The sequence below is a fragment of the Pteropus vampyrus genome, unplaced genomic scaffold (assembly GCF_000151845.1).
Source record: "Pteropus vampyrus isolate Shadow unplaced genomic scaffold, Pvam_2.0 Scaffold479, whole genome shotgun sequence".
Classification (NCBI taxonomy): Eukaryota; Metazoa; Chordata; class Mammalia; order Chiroptera; family Pteropodidae; genus Pteropus; species Pteropus vampyrus.
The window spans coordinates 803,913-816,011 of record NW_011889260.1 but is presented as its reverse complement, the minus strand read 5'-3'; the positions used below and the strand labels follow the sequence as shown (position 1 = coordinate 816,011).

Here is a 12,099-nt window from a genome sequence, read left to right as displayed (position 1 = left end):
GAAGAACCAGAAACTCTCTAAGGGAGCTGAAAATAAGTCTCAATTAAGAATCATATGCAGAACTGGGGGATTCTTATTGAGATGTTGGTGAACAGGTTAGCGGGAAAAATGGAAGGACGAAATGCGAGTACAGAAAATACAAGCACCATCTCTTAATTAAAAAAAAAAAAAAGTTTTGAGTTCTGTCCATGCAAGTAGAAAGCACTAACCAAGAATCTTGGGAAATGCCCAGGCTAATTAATTATAGCTGATTACTGCTAGTGTACATGGATTTGCCTTCTGCCTTCATAGGTATAGCTATGGGACAGGGTAGGTCTTCCAAGTTCCACTGTAGCCACTGGCATTGGCAGGTTCTGGTGGGTTCTCTGAACCAGATAGTATTGCATCTCTTCATTTAGTTATTTAGTCTTATTAATTCTTCAGAGTTACAAATATCTGAAACTTTTTATTAGAGAGCAGGAATATCTCACTAGATTTTCAAGTTGGACTAATAAGGGAGAAACAGTAGTTGGAATAGTGGAGATCTAAAATAATATTGCAAGACAGAAGTACATACTTAATTTCCTCTTTGTAATTCTTTTGCATTCTATACTTTGGAGTTCTTGAACCATGGTTGTCTATTTGCCACTGTATAAATAAACCGCAGCTTGTCTATTTCTCTGCTGAAAAACAGTTAAGTTGCTTCCGATTTTACTCTTTTTCTCTAGTGCTGTAATAGACATCTTTGAACCATACCTCCATGTGCACACGTGTACTAGTTTCTCTAGGACAGATACCAAGGGGCGGGGTGGCGGGGGAGGAATTGCTTGAGTCATTTGAGTTTTTCATCTTGGTTAATGAGACTTTTTTATTTAGATTAATTATTAATCCTTCAATTTTATGCATTGCAAATATCATATTTCAATATATGGCTAACCTTTTTTGGTGTCTTTGACAAATAGAAATTTTTACAAATTTTAATGTAATTAAGTTCATTAATTACATTAATTACAACACGTAGAATATTCTGCTCATTCTTTTTTTTTTTTCCTTTCAAAATCTTGCTTTAATTTACCATTAGGGAAAAATTTCCAATACTCCACTGTCAAATTTTAGACTGAAAAGGCTTAAATTAACCATTGTAAGGTCGTAATTAGGCTTGTAGAAAACTGGGAACAAACACTGAGGTCCCTTTGGCACTGTTAAAACTGAATCCAATATGAAACAGCAGAGCAAGGAACAGATGTTTGCTTCATGAAAACTGATAACTGATAACACCATGATATTTCAGTGTGTACCTCTATTTAAGGAATTACCTGTAGAATGGTGATGCAGCAGATACAAATGCTAATTTTTTTTTCTTTGGGCTTTGTTCTTCCTTTAGAATGTGTATATCTTTATAGTCACTGTACATTTATTTAATGTCCAATGCCTAGATGTCCCTTTTCTCCTGTTTTATGACATAGGATTAGTAAGATTTCTATAGTAACATCCAGGAAAAGATGCTAATTGAACCCAGAAGAGAAAACAAAGAAACGGTTTTAAGAAAAAGAATCTTTGTTTAGCAAGATGTCTTATCTCCTGATCTCGCATCAGTTCTTACTATTTTTTGTCTATAGGAGTAAATGAGTTGATATAGGCCTTTTTTTTTTTTTTTTAAGCTTCACTATGGTGTCTACATAGCCAAAAATTAAAAGCAAGACAAAGAAGAAGATGATTTACTTTTTGCTATTCTGGGAACAATCTCATGGGAATCTGAAGGACAGCTGACAGACTCTATCTCTCAGTTTAGCTGGAACACATGGGCTTAAAATTCACCAGCTCTAACCCCTCAACAATTTTTCTTCTTTGAAAATAATTAGAACCGGGAACAGTTCACATCAAAGTGCTCAAGCATTAAGATTGTAAACACAAACACTTGCTAATTCCCAAACATAGGGTTCCAGATTATTGACTAACTTAAGAAAGGGAACCTGTGATTGTTTCAGTTTTACATATTTTTCTCTTGGATGCTTAATTTACCAAAGCCAATTTTTTCTTTTATGTAAAGTCAAGATATTCAGAAATATGCCTGCCTTATGTTTCCTAACAAAGTTAAAACTCTAACTGGGAAGGATCTTATTTTCCCCGATAATACCAACCTAAAATAGAAGTACAGAAGCTCTAAACCAAGCAGTAAAGGCTCCTTGGTCTAGAGTCCACCTTTGTTTTACAACTGGCCCAAATCTGTAAGTTTAGAGGGAGTATGAGACATGCAGTTATCTTTTGCTTTTTCTTGTAAATATTCTTTAAATGATACGTTCCTTTTCCTTTATGTTAAATGAAAGATTCAACATCAAGAACAGTGATAATGTTGTAAACTCTGTGAGAGTTTTGCAGTTGTCAGAGCATTTTCTTTTCATTATATACCATTTCATTTGATCCTTACAACCTCACTGATAAGGCAGGCAAGTAAGGTGTCATTTAATACACAAATTTTGAGGTTTGGACCAGGCTGAGTTACTACAGACCCCAGGAATAAGCAGTTCTACACTAAAGTTTATATATAAGGTTGAAAAACTTTTGTGGTTATCTTATTATGACAGCCTCATGTTTTATATTTATTTTACCTGAAAGTGTGAGTTGCTCCATTCAAAAGATGACTTTAAGAGTAAACTTTAAGATTGCTATTAGAAAACAAAGCCTGGCTGTTCTCTGCCTAATGCATATTTGGAAGTAGCCTGCCTTAGAAATGCTTTTAAAATACAAACTCACGTTAAGACTTTTACCTCAGAGCAGCTCCAGCCAGGAGTGCCAGATGTCAAATAAGGGATCTGGGCATGAACTCAAGGATATGAAAATATTGAAGGACGAATTTGGGGCTAGTTTTGTCAAATGTCTGCTAGACATTAGCCAGCATATGCAGAATGCTATTAAACTCCATTTTCAGTAGTTTATATCTGGAGATTATATAAACATGACTAATTCAAACATGTACTTAGTCATAAATACTACAAGGGCTTTTTCTTTTATATAAATGTTTAATTGAAGTATAATGCATATAAAGAAAAGGCACAACTCATACATTGCTCAAGAACTTTTCATGTAGTGAATACACCCACAGAACTACCATCTAGATCAAGAAACAAAACAGCACTCCTAAGGCTCCTTTATTCCCTATTCCAACTGCTACTTCCTACCTCTGTCCCAGAGATAGCCACTATCTTGACCTCTATCACCAATGATTTAGCTTCTCCACCTCAGCTTCACTGATGTATAATTGACAAATAAAATTGTAATATATTTAAAGTGTACAACATGATTTGATATTTATATTCATTGTGAAATGATTGCCACAATCAAGTTAACATATTCATCACCTCACATAGTTACTTTTTTTTTTTTTTTTTTGGTGAGAGTGCTACTCTCAACAAATTTCAAGTACGTAATACATATTAACTGCAGTCACCATGCTATATATTAGATCCTCAGAACTTATTCATCTTATAACTGGAATTTTGTGCCCTTTGACCAATATTTCCCCATTTCTCCCACCCCTAGACCTCTTCAACCACTAATCTACTCTCTGTTTCTATGAGTTCAACTTTATTTATTTATTTTTAGACTCCACATATAAGTGGTATCATACAGTATTTGTCTTTCTCTGTCTGGCTTATTTCGCCTAGTAGAATGCTCTCGTTTAATCCATTCTGTCACAAATGGCAGGATTTCTTTTCTTATGGCTGAATAAGTAGTACCACATCTTCTTCATCCATTTATCTGTTGACAGACATGTAGGTTGTTTCTATATCTTGGCTATTGTGAATAATGATGCAGAGAACATGGAAGTGCAGATATCTTTTGAGATTCTGTTTTCATTTCCTTTGGATATATACCCAGAATTTTTTGACGAACTTCCATACTGTTTTCCATAGTGACTGTATCAATTTATATTCCCACCAACAGCGCACTGAGTTCCCTTTTCTTCACATCCTTACCGGGTCTTACTCTTGCCTTTTTGATAATGTCTGCTCAGATCCTTTGCCCATTTTTTAATTGGGTTGTTTATTTTCTTGTTATTGAGTTGTAAGAGTTACTTATATATTTTGGATAATAACCCCTTATTGGATATGGGGTTTGTGAATACATTCTCCAATTCTGTAGGTTGCCTTTTAATTTTGTTGGTTGTTTCTTTTGCTGTGCAATACCTTTTTGTTTATGTTGTCCCAATTGTTTAATTGTGCTTCTGATGCTTGTGCTTTTGGTGTCAGAGCCAAAAAATAATTTCCCGGACCAGTGTTAATGATTAGTTTTGTCTATTTTTGAACTATTTATAAATGAAATCATGCAGTATATAATCCTGTGTCTGACTTTTTTCACTCAATATTATGTTTGTGAGATTCATTCATGTATTTCTACATAGTGGTAGTTTATTTTCTCTGTTCTATGCCATTCCCCTGTGTAAACATATCACATAATGCCATAGTTGGTACTGATTGGCATTCCCTTGGCAATATGTGATAGTTCCAAATCTTCACCAGCACTTGGCAGTACCATTCTTTTCAGCTAGTCTTGTGGGTGTGTAGCGACATCTCATTGAAGTTTTACTCTGCAGTTCCTCAGTTTCTAATGATGTTGAGCATCTTTTCATATGCTAATTTGTCACTTGAATATTCTCTTTTGTAATGTGCCTGGTCAAGACTTATGTCTTTTTTTAAAAAAGATTATCTACCTTTTTTACCGATCTATAGGAGTTTTGTTTTGTTTTGTTTTGTTTTTAATGTAAACTGCATGTTCAGTCTTCTGTTGGATATATGTGATGCAAATATCTTCTAGTCTATGCAGGTGGAAGCTTTTTAAAAAAGGGCTGAAAGTTCAGTGCATAGAAAATGGAACTATGAGCCCTGCTTGGCCTTCAAGAAAGTGGACAGGTGAAGACAAATAGAAGGAAGAAGAACTTAGATCTTGTCCTCTTTAAATCAATTACAACTTTCTTGAAGTAAGATTCCAAGACCAGCTGGGCATGCCTCATGAACTTGATGCAATTAGTCATTGTTTATTTAGCTATTCTTTTACGAGCTAAAGAAACCTTTATTCCTCAAATCTTTGATTTTCATTTGTTCACTGCCCTAATTCTCTAAGATCCTTATTTCTAAGAAATGTCTTTGTGTCATCTTAATAGCCCCACTAATTAAATGCCTGGAGAAATTCTCTTTGTCTAATTGACTAATTTAAATAAAACATGCAGAAATGACTTAACTATATTTTTAGGAACCTACAAAGACAAAAGACCATGAAATAGAGATATGTTCTGTTCTGCTATCCAACAACACACCTTAAATAATAAGATATTAGTCAACTGAAAATATACAGAATTTATTGAAGACAAGTCTGACAAAGTGCTGTATTATCCTAGACATTCATTGAAGAGCTATAAAGGTATATAAGCTGCAGTTTCTACCTCAAAGTACTTCTAACACTTTGGTGGTAGAGGTAGGTAGTGTCTTTGTGTTGAGGGAAAGTATTAAGGAGGTAGCAACATATATAATGACAATGCGAACATAAAGACCCATACCAACTTAGAGGAAACACAGTGTCAGGAATGATTACTTTGGATTAATTATGGCGACGAGGATTGTATTTGTTAACATAATGGAGCTTCTGCTATAAAACTAATCTCAAAACATCTGATGAATCAAACACAACAAAAGGTTGTTTCTCAATCATCAGAAGTTAAAAACAGGATTTCCTGAATGGTGGTTCATTCTGCTTCAAATGATGATTCAGAGATCCAGATCTTTCCATGTTGTGGGTCCACCATCTTCAACATGTATTTTCTAGGATTTCTGGCCTTGTCCACATTAAGCTAGCAGAAGGAGAAAGAACATGGGGCATAGAAAGTTTTAATAGTAAGATCTGAAAAGGGTGTATGTCATTTCCACTCAAGTTCACTTGTATAGAACTCCACTATGTGGCCACATGCTAACTGTGAGAGAGGTCAGGAGGTGTAGTCCAGCTGTGTGTCTAAGAGAAGAGGTGGGTTTGTTGATCACCTAGTAGCCTTTGCCACAGGCTTCATGATGGCAGGGCATTTTAGATAGGTCTTGAAGTATTCAGATTGGAAAGGAGGATTAATCTAGGTAAAATGAAAAGCATGAAGAAGGACTCAGAAGTAAACAAAAAATGCAAGGGTATATTTGAGAAATAGATGGTCCAGTTTTAGAAACAGACTCAGATACAGAGAACAAACTGATGGCTGCCAGATGGGAGAGGTGTCGGGGAGTGGGTGAAAAAGGTAAAGGGATTAAGAAATACAATTTGGTAGTTAAAGAAGAGTCAAGGGGGTGTAAAGTACAGCATAGGGAATATAGTTAATACTATTGTAAGAGCTATGTGTGGTGCCAGGTGGGTACTAGACTTATTGGCCGGATCACTTCGTAAATTATATAAATGTCTTACCACTATGCTGTATACCTGAAACTAATATAAAATAATATTGAATATCAACTGTAATTGCAAAAAAAGAGATGGTCCAGTTTTTTAGGAGCATGTAGAGAGTATCATGGGAAAAACTTAGAAAGATAGGTTGAGGCTATTTCCAACCTGAGCCACATTTTTAGAAGTTTTAAAATCCACACCGAGAAGCTTATATTCACCATTTTTTTGCCTACTAGGGCTCACTACCACTTGCAGAAAAATTGTGGCCCAGGTTTATTTTCTTTTTTTTTCCCTTCATAATCCGTTCTTTCCTAGAAAGTTCTTATGTTTGCCTTCAAAACATGGTGGCAGCAGGCAAAGACAGGGGTGCAGACCCTCAGCATGAAGCAGCTTGATTTTGAGCTTGTGTACCAGAGGGTTTCAGAGACTCCTGAGGGCCTCCTGCCAAAAACCAATCTGGAGAATGGTATCTGCTGAGTGCTGTTTGGGATGGATCCCAAATTCATTAGAGGGAGGAAGGAGAGGAATTTCTTTATGACTTTAGGACACAATCAACTCATACTCAAGATCCTGAGATTTAATTACTGACATTGTTATCTTAGATTGCATAGCTCCAACTGTGGTTTATAGTTATAAAAATATTCAGTCCTTTAAAATCCACCCTCGGCCTCCAGCCTGTTGACCTCCTGACAGTGATTAATTGGGGAGGGTGGGAGCTGGGGAAATCTTTTCTCCTCCCTTCAGATCTGCCAACTTGGCTTTGAATCTACAAGAATGTTTTGGCCAGAGGATATACTTCCCCACACCCTCCATGCTCACCTCTGCCCATGTTCCCCATTCTATTTGATAATTATATGCATTCATATTTGCTAAACTAATTTTGGCCCAGGCTTTATCGTGTGCTCCCCCTGGAAAGCTTCTGTGTGAATTATTCCTCCTTCCTTAAGCTTCTGACTATGAAATTAATGGCTCTGAAAATTTACCTTTGCTCTACAGTGTCTGGAGGATTTCTTTCATTGTTCCTACCAGGATATAAACATGTATATCTTTCTTAGACCATTGAAATAAGGAGAAAACAGAACCTTTGATATAACACTCAAACATCTAAAAGGTGCGGGCTATAAACCACATTTAAAGAAATAATTGTTACATTGAGTCCTTTGTCCCATGAGCATCTCTCTTCCTCTTCTTTACAAAGACACTCTCACTGGTTCCTCTCCATGGCTACCCTCTGCACTTACATACAGCCTTCAAAGAACTAAATCTTGCTGATGGCAGGCATTTGGTGTTTTTCTGTTTTGGTTGCTTGCATGTGGGAAAGATAAAAACTCTTCAGGCCAATGTCTGTGGTACCAGCTTATTCCTCAGCATGCTTTGAGATCTATCTACCTCTCAAAGCACTAAAACATTTGGAGAGACATCATGATGTAGGGGAATGGAACATGAGCAGAAACTAAGCAAATGCGGGTCTACATTCTAGCTTTGCCCTTTACTTCTGTGAGATCTGAATAAAGTACTTGACTTCTTTCATCCTCTGAGCCTGAATTTTGATAACATTGATTAGTTTTAACTGGTTTTGCATTTTATCTAAATGGAACAATACAGTATATATGCCTTTGTTATTGTTTTGTTTTGTTTTGTTTTTACTCAATACTATGCATGTGAGATTCATTCAGGTTATTGCATGTAGCAGTGAAGCTGAGCAGTGCACCACTATGTCCATTACATGTCATTAGTAATTTATGGAAATTGAATGGCTTGTTCACAGGATATGTGTATATTCATCTTTAGTAGATACTGTCAAACAATATTACAAAGTGTTTGAACCTAAATACCATTTTAATGTAGATTAAGATCCCCAAATCAAAGATAAAGAAACATTTGTAGAAGGAGAACATAAATGTGAGAATATTTTATACATTAACTTAATATTTTATAGATTATAAAGAAAACAAAATAGAGAACCATTGGATCAGACTATCATTCTCTCCCTTATGGCTTGATATCCTGAAGACTGTCAACATTGTTCAGGATGTTCTGAAATCTAGTTATAGAGCTAATAGATCCTGAAGACTTTTGTGCTGAGACAAGAAAGGAAAGGAGATATATGAATTGACTATTGCCTTGGATTTCATTTTTCAGAGTGGCCAAAGCAATGAAGGTCCCGGTATATGAGACCCCAGCTGGATGGAGATTCTTCTCAAATCTGATGGACTCAGGACGGTGCTCCCTGTGTGGAGAAGAGAGCTTTGGCACTGGTAGGCTTTGTTGTGTTGATGTAACTGGAAAGGGCAGCTGCAGCACTCTGTGAGCCCAGTTTGGAGACCTATGAGCCCACTGTGAATCAAAGGCTGGCAGAAGTGTTGATTAGAGGCAAATAAATAAATAGATAGGGAGAGAGGGAGGGAGAGGGAAGAAGAGAGGGAGGGATAGAGACAGGGAGACAGAAAGGACGAGAGGGAGGAGGAGGGAGGGAGGGAGAGAAAAAGAAAGAAAGGAAAAGAAAGAAAGGAAGAAATCTAATGGGATATGTACTATGATACACTCATCTTTTCTGCCCATTTCTTTTTAAAAAATTTTTCATTTTTTAATAAGATTTGCTGTTATGGAGATTTAAAAAAAATTATGAGGAGAGAAAATATCATACTGTATTCTCTTGTGTCCATCACTTAGTTTCAACCATCATCATCTCATGGTCAATCTTGCTTGACCCACATAGGGAGCCCTCCTCCATGATTATTATGAAGCAATCCCTAGTGTGAATCTTTAACAGCTATTGAGAGAAAAAAAGTATGTAATCACAGCACTGTTATCACACCGAAAATGTTAAAAAATAATTTCTCCTTTCAGTATTTTAAAGATGTCACTTGTCTTCTAGCTTCCATAGTTTCAAAGAAGTGGACTCTTAATTCTTATCTGTTTCTCTATATTGAAATTCTCCCTAACCACCTCCCCTCCCCTGCCGGCCTCTGGCTGCCTTCCATATTTCCTTTTTATTTTTTGTTTTCAACAGTTTAAATATAGTATGTCTAGGTATGTGTACTTTTTAAAAGCCCTACTTAAGAATCTCTGAGATTCTTGGATCTGTTGTTTGTGGTCTTTCATTAATTTCAGAAAAGTCTCAGTCATTATCTTTTCAGATATTTCTCCTTTCCTATTCTCTCTTCTCCTTCTGGGGCTTTAATTATACATACATTAGATGAATTGTGACCATATGTTTTCTCAGAGCTCTTACATCCACTGTTTGGTTTTGTTTACTTTTTTTCCTTTGTGTTTTAGTTTCAATAATCTCTATTGGTATATTTAAGTCATTGATTCTTTCCTTAGCTATGTCCGATCCAACTGATGATCCAACTGTAGGAATTCTTCATCTCCGATATTGTGTTTTTTATTTCTAGCATTTCTCTTTGACTTTTTAAAAATAATTTTAATCTCTCTGAAGAAATTATTTTTATGTTTATATATGTTATTTATTTTTTTCATTAGATCATTCAACATATTAAACATAGTTATTTTAAATTCTCCATCTGATAGTTCTGTTCTAATATTTGGCTCATCTTTGATTCTGGCTCTCTTGATTACTTTATCTCTTGATTAAAGCAGTGGCTTACCCTTTCTTGCCTTTTGTGTATCTCATAATTTTTCATTGAATACTGGACAGTATGTATATAAGAACAGTAGAGACTCAAGTAATATTTAAACACATAAATGGGCACACCTCTTTTTTTATCAGGCCATTAGTGTGCAATGTTAAGTTAATTTAGCCAGAAGTTGAGCTGGGTTTGGATTTTGTTGTTTCTCTTACAATTTTTAGTATACTACAGGCTTCATATTCTTCCAGAAGTGGGATATTTTTTACAATGTGCTGAAAGCAAGGATGGGGTGCTGGAGGAGATTGTTCAGTGTTGCTGTTTCATTCGCAGCTTCCAGCAGTTACTGTATGTCTGTGATACAAAATAGACTTCTGTCACTAGGTACTCCAGTGGCAGGAAACCTCTGCTTGGTATTGGTGTGAATTCTGGGGACAAGAAGTTTTCTTACCCTTTCTCCAGGGTAAGAAAGGGTAAGTTTTCTTACCCTTTCTCCAGGGTTTTTACTTCAACCCCTATTCCAGTAGCAGCAGATCTTTGCCTGAGCCATTGGGATGAGAAGGTTTGCAGCTTGTACATCCAGGAGCTTAAGGCTTTTGTGTCCTTGAAAGAAAGGTTTGGGATGGGCTTTGTGCTTGTCTCTCAGCAGCAGCTGATCATCTCCTACATGCTAGCACCACCAACTCTCCCTTTTTGTTTCTTGTGAGCAGCCAGTGGAGGCCTGTGGGAGATAACTTGGAAGTGTGCCCCTTGTATCTGGGACTCCAAATAATTTTAAACTAACATTATATGCCATAGCTGGCCTTTGAGAATTTTTAAAACTATGATTATTGATTTCTTATTATTCATGTATATGGAAGCATCTTCTTTTCTCCTGCTGAAAGTATGACAGTTTTGTCTCTCCTGTCTCTCCTTGGGGGGTTTGTCACTCTGTAATTCACTCTGTAATGAGTTCAAAAAAGTTATGGTTTTGTAGGTTTTCTAGCCTTTTATTATTACTGAGTTTGGAGTGACATTCTCTTTCAGATATCCATATCCTAGACAGAACTGCAGAAATGGACCTGCAAAAGTAATATTTTTTTAACTTTTTAAAAAATAATTTAAAAATTTTTAATCGTAGTTGGCATATGATATTAGTTTCAGGTGTACAACATAGTGATTCAACATGTATATTGCTTACAAAGTGATCACCCTGATAAATCTAGTACCCACCTGATACCATACATAGTTATTACAATATTATTGACTATATTCCTTGTGCTATACATAATACCCCATAACTATTTTGTAACTACCATTTGTATTTCTTAATCCCTTCCCCTTTTCCACCCATACTGCCAACCCCGCTCTCATCTGGCAACCATCAGAATGTTCTCTGTAACTATAAGTTTGTTTTGTTTTATTCTTTATGTTCCACATGTAGGTGAAATCATATGGCACTTGTCTTTCTGTCTGACTTACTCCACTCAGCAAAATATTCTCTAGGTCTACCCATGTTGTTGCAAATGGCAAGATGTCATTCTTTTTTTTTTTATGGCTGAGTGATATTCCACTCTATATATGTACCATCTCTTCTTTATGTACGCATCCATTGATGGACACCCAGGTATCCTCCTTATCTTGACTATTGTAAACAATGCTGCAATAAACATATGGGTTCACATGTTCCTTTGAAGTAGTGTTTTGGGTTTCTTTGGATAAATACCCAGAAGTGGGATAACTGGGTCTTTCTTTGTCTCTTGTTAAAGCCTTTGTTTTAGAGTCTATTTTGTTTGGTACAAGTATTGCTTTCTTGTTCCTATTTTCATGAAATAGCTTTTTCCATTCCTTCACTTTTATTCAGTCTTTGTGTCTCTTTTGATCCAGGTGATTCTCTTGTATACAGCATAAAAGTAAAGCTCTTGTTTTTTTATCTATTGAGCCACACTTTCTTTTAAAGTTAGAGTGTTTACTCCATTAACATTTAAAATAATTGTTGATGAATACGTAGTTATTGAAATTTTATTATTCATATTTTTTATCTTTTTTTCTTTTTTCTTCTGCTTCTTAAAGAAGTCCCTCCAACATTTCCTATATTACTGGCTTGGTGGTGATGAACTCCTTTAGCTTTTTT

At 35.8% G+C, this 12,099-nt stretch overlaps 1 protein-coding gene across 1 annotated transcript in view; it reads left to right on the top strand.

Moving 5' to 3' along the window:
* The window catches only part of PGM5 (phosphoglucomutase 5), a 92,541-nt gene that overhangs the window by 13,302 nt on the left and 67,140 nt on the right, over positions 1-12,099 (top strand). Inside the window, exons 2-3 of the mRNA XM_011382500.2 lie at positions 6,712-6,803; positions 8,539-8,654. Of these exons, the coding sequence (XP_011380802.2) occupies positions 6,712-6,803; positions 8,539-8,654 (208 nt within the window). The remainder of the gene's footprint in view (positions 1-6,711; positions 6,804-8,538; positions 8,655-12,099) is intronic.